We start from the raw sequence: 6,000 nt of genomic DNA, 5'->3' as shown, positions 1-6,000 counted from the left end.
TTTGGAGTGAGCGGAAATCATGCACACCAATATAGTTCTCTTTGTTTACAAAGAGTAATTTATACGTGCGATTTACAAAAATATGAGTGTAAGACAACATAAATTATTTTAAAAATAATATACATACACTATTTTGGTAAAATAAAATTTCACAAATTAACCCTGAACTTATAGATAATTTGTATTTCAATAAAATTATCGTTTCCCAGTAAAAACTAGAAGATACCCAGCTATTATATATCATCTATAAATTAATACTCAATTAATCATCTACAAATACTTTAATTGTATTTTTAACTATCGTAATTTGAAAGTGTGAAAAAAGTTGCAGCAGCCTTCAAATCCTGATGATCTTTAACAGATGTATAGCACCCCAAATCCTCTTCTTTGAAGTTGGCTTTCTCTTCTGCCAAGACTCCATTGCTGCTGCTGCTGCATCAAAACTTTTTATTTAGTAAAATATTCAAGAAAATATATATAACCCATGAATAACAACTTTAAAATAGTCTAAATCATGAATGCATGTTTCGCAATTCATTCGAGTATAAGATAATACAAAAAATTATTAAATTTAGAGCTAGCCATGTAATGTTTTTTTTTTAAATATATTTTTCATCCAATCTTTCTTAAAATAAAATCAATTATATCAAGTCCTTGATTCTTTTGAAGAATAGAAAATGGAACAACCAAAATTCGAATTACAAACTTTGAATTTATATGTAAAAAGTATTGTTTTCAAGTAATGTAAAAGATAAGATAATTTAATTAACTTTGTATAATGGTTCCATTGGAATTAAATTTAAACAGCCCTTCTCTGGGATAGATATCATCATCCTCGCCAAAGGACAAAGTATCAAGAATTGGTTTTATATCAACATTGCATGCATCCATGGAAAACTTTCTCACATGATCATGATCTTGATTATAAGAAAATGAAGAAGATGTAGATTCTCCATTGGCATGTGCATGCATGAAACCCCATGAAGAACTAAAATCCTCCATCGCAGTCGGTGCCACCTCCTCCTCCGCAACGTACTGATCATCCCCCCTCCATTTCTCATCATAACCCTCCAAAGGGTCCCCATTGATGATACAATCTCCGGCATCCACTGGTTGCCCTGCCACCTGCACCAGCGGATCCTGTTGCGCTCCAGCTGCGCGGCAAAGGGCGAGGTGGTGGAGGAGAATCTCAAGCTCTGCGTTTGCCATGTTTATCCGATGCTCCAGGTCTCGTATTATGCGGTAGCACCCACCAACAGGGTCAGCGCCACGTGCGTCGGATTGGAAGATAATCGTCCGCATGGCCTGGTCTTTCGCCGGCGGTTCGAGGTGGCGGACGATCTTTACAATGTTGCTGACGCCGAAAAGACGGTGTGCGTTCAAGAACTGCCGTTGGCGATCGTGTGGGAAATAAGGTGCCAAAATGCAGGCGGAGGCACACTTCCGACGCTGGTATTTGCAGGCGGCGCAGGCTTGGGTGGTGGAGCCGTGGCTTCTCGAGTGGTGGATATTCGTGTAATTGCTTGTGATCTTCTTGTTGATTTTGTGGGTAGATTCGATTGTTGTGTTGTAGTTTTGATTAATTTTCATGATGTTGTTATGAGATTGCATGACCTAATTATACGGTGGTTTTTGTGAAATGTTTGTGTGAGATATGGGTGGCGGCTCCGGCGGGGTTGGGAATGGGGAAATGTTTGTCTGTTGATTGAATTAAGGCATTCTTTTTGGTGTACTACCTTTGTGAAAATGAAGCCATGGTAAAAGGGGAAGTTTAGAGAAATTGAAGGGGACGTGGACACTTGTATTAGAAAAGTTTTTATTTATTCATTTTTTTGGTCAAATTCTTGGGTGTACAGTTGAGATTAAGTCATGATTTTATGTCAAAAAAATGTTTGTAAAATTTTTTAGTCTAAAAATTATAGATTGTTATTTATATCAAATGATCTTAACTTCTGATTACACGTGTGAATAAATTAATGGGTGAACGAAAATATTCAAATCATGACCTATAAACACCAATGATACAATGAAGACACTTGCACAATTGAAAAGCTGAAGTTGAGCTGCATTTCTGAGAGAAAAAAGTTGTTTTTAATTTTTATGTTTATTTTAATCTTTTTCCTATTTTATAATAATATTTCTAAGATTGTCAGATTATAATTCAATTTGTTGAGTTTAATTATGACCAACTTTGTGCAAGCTACCGTTACAGGTAAATATTTAAATACTTTGTTATTATGTATTGTGATATATAGTGTAAGGCTCGTGACACTATTTTTTTTGGACGTGGAACCATATATTTTATGGTAGGCCATGACATCTTAGTCACGGAACTTTCGACTCCTTACGGTGAAATATATATATTTCAAAGTCTCGTAGCCAAGATATAGTCCAAGCCATAAAAACTTGGATAAACAGAATTCGTACCAATTGTCATACACACTATTAATGAATATGATAAATTATTTTTATCACAATAATACCACTAGTAAAAAATGAAACAACTTATGTTATCATTAGTGTATCATACATCAATTGTCATACTTATATATTTATCATCAATTGTCATACTTGTATATTATCAGTCTTTTTATGAAATTTCATCAGCATTAATTTAAATATTGTTAATCAATTTTATTATGCTAAAAAAAATTAGATTTACTATATATGATTGCAATTTATCAATCTTTTTACGAAATTTCATTAGCATTAATTTAAATATTATTAATCAATTTTATTATGCTACAAAAATTATATTTACTACGATTGCAATAATAATAATAATATTTATTTTTTATTATAACAATAAAATTGATTTTAGGATCAAATATAACAGTTTAGAGAGGGGTGAATAAATGATTATAAAAATACGAATTCTATGGACCTCCCCTAGGCCTCGGTTGGACCCCTCCTGGACCGCACCATCGCCTGATTTAGCCCTCCCTCGGTCGAGCCTACCAACTTCTTTCACAAAACAAACCCATAACCCTAGCCACTGATGAAACTTAAAATTAATAATTCTTTATCTGTTAAAACCTGTATTTTAACATTTAAGTTTCATTAAAATTATAAAATTATGTTATTTTAGTATTGTTTGTTTATATTTAATTGTCTTACTAAATATGTTTTATTTTCAGGTTTTCTACGTGTTGGTAGAATAATGATAACTCAAGCTAGAAAATTCAAATGGAGGTGACTCAAATATGTTTGGAATCCTTGAGAAATTATCTACAACTTTGCAGAAGACATGATTGCCTAAAAAAATCCTTAAGATGATCAAATTGTGCAAATATCAAAAGGAGGACAAATTTACTTTTACTATGACCAGCATATAGTAAAAATATCATAACTATTTCAATATTTAACCAAATGAGGTGAACCAAGTGGCCAAATTCATCTACAGACAATTCCCCACATGTTTGCCATTTTGAGCAGAGTCAAATTCGGTGATTAAAGTCATGGAACAAAGCATTGAAAGAAGGGACATGAAATTGAACTTGGAGAAGACAAAGAATACTATTGCAACTACATGGCATTAATAAAAATTTTGACCCTTTCTCTCATTTGGCCTATAAATAGAGGCCTTGTGCTAGCTTGAGAATCATTCTATCTCATTGTAAAATATAGTGTGAGTGTGTATCAAAGTTCTAAGTTTCAATATATTTTCTTTCATGTTCTCAACTATGAGTGATATTTTAGTGTTGATCAAAAGTAATCTTATGGCAAGCTAAATCTATTATGTCAAGGTGAAGAGGATGCATTCTTGGTGAAGTAAGATTGTTTATATTTTGTATATTCTTTCTTTATTTCTTTTCATTTAGCTAACTTATTTTTATTGTAGGTATAAAAATGAATTATTTGTTGTTATCAATTTACATCAAATGCTTGATACCATTAAAGTGGTTATCTTGATTTGTTGTTTAATTTTGATACAATAAATATTTCATCACTTATTATTATATATATATAGATATATATATATATATATATTTATATAAAAATATCATAATATTTCATTTAGACGATAGCGTGGCTCTGCCGGTTGTTCTAAATGAAATATTATGATTTAATACTAACATCTAACAATCTAACATTTACTTTATCGCAACTAACTTTTATTTTTCGCATCTAACTTTTATTTTCTCGCAACTAACATTTACTTTATCGCAACTAACTTTTACTTACCGCAACTAACTTATTAAATCAATATATTTCATTTAGGCAATAGCGTGGCTCTGCCGGTTGTTCTAAATGAAATATAATGATTTAATTTAACATTTACTTTATGCAATTATTTATTTATATAGTCATAATTATAATCATAGGTACCATATATAAAATATCGGTTAATTCGGTATTTTCTATAGTGAGAACTATATTATATTATGTGTGTGTTTAATTTTTTTGAACCATTATTTATGGTGGTTTCTTTTGTTTTACTTTTAGTTAAACAATATTACATAAACCAAGAATAAATCTTCAAGCCTTGACAAAGTTTATAATTTGTAAACTTAATTCTTGCATTTGGTAATCTATAAATTAATAAATTTAAACTCAAAATAACCTCTCTGTGGATCGATCTCGTACTTACGAATTATATTACTTGCAGACAACCTACACTTAGGTGAATTATTATTTAAGTAGTAGCAAGTTTTTGGCGCCGTTGCCGGGGAGGTATAAATTAAGTTTATATTTGTTAATTATGTTTTATTTATAAGTATTGTGTTGTTTTTTTTTTTTTTTTTGTATGAGTATTTGGAGTAGAAAAAAAAGTGGTAGACTTATTCGAGTATCTGAAAATAATTTAAACATGGATGATAATTCAAATAATCAAGATAATAATAATAATAATCAAGAACATGATCAACTAAGAACACTTAGGCACCATATGAACCCTATTAGAACTAGTGCCCCATCTTGTTTAGTTTTTCCTCCTGATGCATCTAATTTCAACTTCAAACCTCAAATTATTCAACTTTTACCAAATTTTCATGGTTTAGATTCTAAAAATCCATATTTGCATCTAAGAGAATTTGAGGAAGTTTGTAACACTTATAATGATCAAAATTGTAGCATGGATATAGTTCGATTAAAGCTTTTCCCTTTTTCTTTAAAAGATAAAGCTAAAACATGGCTACAAAATTTAAGATCAAGTTCAATAAGATCATGGGAAGAAATGCAACAACAATTTCTCAAAAAGTTTTTCCCTTCCCATATAACAAACTCTTTTAAAAGACAAATTACAACTTTTTCTCAAAAACAAGGAGAAACGTTTTATCAATGTTGGGATAGATATAAAGAATTACTTAATACATGCCCACATCATGGTTTTGAAACATGGAGAATAGTTTCTCACTTTTATGAAGGTCTAATACCTAAAGATAGGCAAATGATAGAATTCATGTGTAATGGAACTTTTGAAGATAAAAACCCATATGAAGCTATGGAATATTCGGATTCATTAGCAGAAAATGCTCAAAATTGGGATAATATAGGCACAATAGAACCACCAACAACTAAAAACAATAATTCAACAAATGGGGGTGGTATCTATAATCTTAAAGATGATATAGATATTCAAGCTAAACTTGCATCTTTAGCAAGAAAAATTGAGTCATTAGAAATGAAAAAGAGTGGTCAATTAAAAAGTATTCAAGAAATTGTTTGCCATATATGTGATACACAAGATCATGCTACAAAAGATTGTCCAACATTACCTTCATTTAAAGAATGCCTCCATGAACAAGCAAATTATGTTAACAATTATAAAAAACTAATACTAGATCCTTTTTCACCATCATATAATCCGGGATGGAAATATCATCCTAATTTTAGTTGGAGGAATGATAATAATGCACAACCGTCACAACAATATTTTCAAAATAACCAAGGTTATATTCCTTATGTTACACCTCCAAGAAAAAACTTTGAAGATGTAGTTCTTGCATTTATCCAAAAGCAAGAGTCTATCAATATTCAAAACAGTCAATCTATGAGTGA

At 30.9% G+C, this 6,000-nt stretch overlaps 1 protein-coding gene and 1 non-coding gene across 2 annotated transcripts; both read right to left on the bottom strand.

Annotated features, from left to right (window-relative positions):
• Positions 1–210: 210 nt before the first annotated feature.
• Positions 211–1,709, bottom strand: LOC142550471 (uncharacterized). Its single transcript, XM_075659564.1, has 2 exons — positions 907–1,709; positions 211–432 (listed from the first exon to the last, which is right to left on the bottom strand). The coding sequence occupies exons 1-2, from the start codon at positions 1,609–1,611 to the stop codon at positions 355–357; spliced, it is 783 nt and encodes a 260-aa protein (XP_075515679.1). The 5' UTR covers positions 1,612–1,709; the 3' UTR covers positions 211–354.
• Positions 1,710–5,220: 3,511 nt separating this feature from the next.
• LOC142552437 (small nucleolar RNA R71) lies at positions 5,221–5,331 on the bottom strand. Its single transcript, XR_012821768.1, has one exon. It is a non-coding gene; the product is annotated as a small nucleolar RNA R71 (small nucleolar RNA).
• Between the last annotated feature and the right edge of the window lie 669 nt (positions 5,332–6,000).

The sequence above is a fragment of the Primulina tabacum genome, chromosome 7 (assembly GCF_025594145.1).
Source record: "Primulina tabacum isolate GXHZ01 chromosome 7, ASM2559414v2, whole genome shotgun sequence".
NCBI classification, from domain to species: Eukaryota; Viridiplantae; Streptophyta; class Magnoliopsida; order Lamiales; family Gesneriaceae; genus Primulina; species Primulina tabacum.
This window is presented reverse-complemented; position numbering and strand designations above follow the sequence as displayed.

Coding starts and splice junctions, on each gene's coding strand:
- LOC142550471 (XM_075659564.1), bottom strand. CDS start 1,611: ATGCAATCTCATAACAACATCATGAAAATTAATCAAAACTACAACACA. Junction 433..906: donor ATAATCAAGATCATGATCAT/GTGAGAAAGTTT, acceptor GTTTTGATGCAG/CAGCAGCAGCAATGGAGTCT.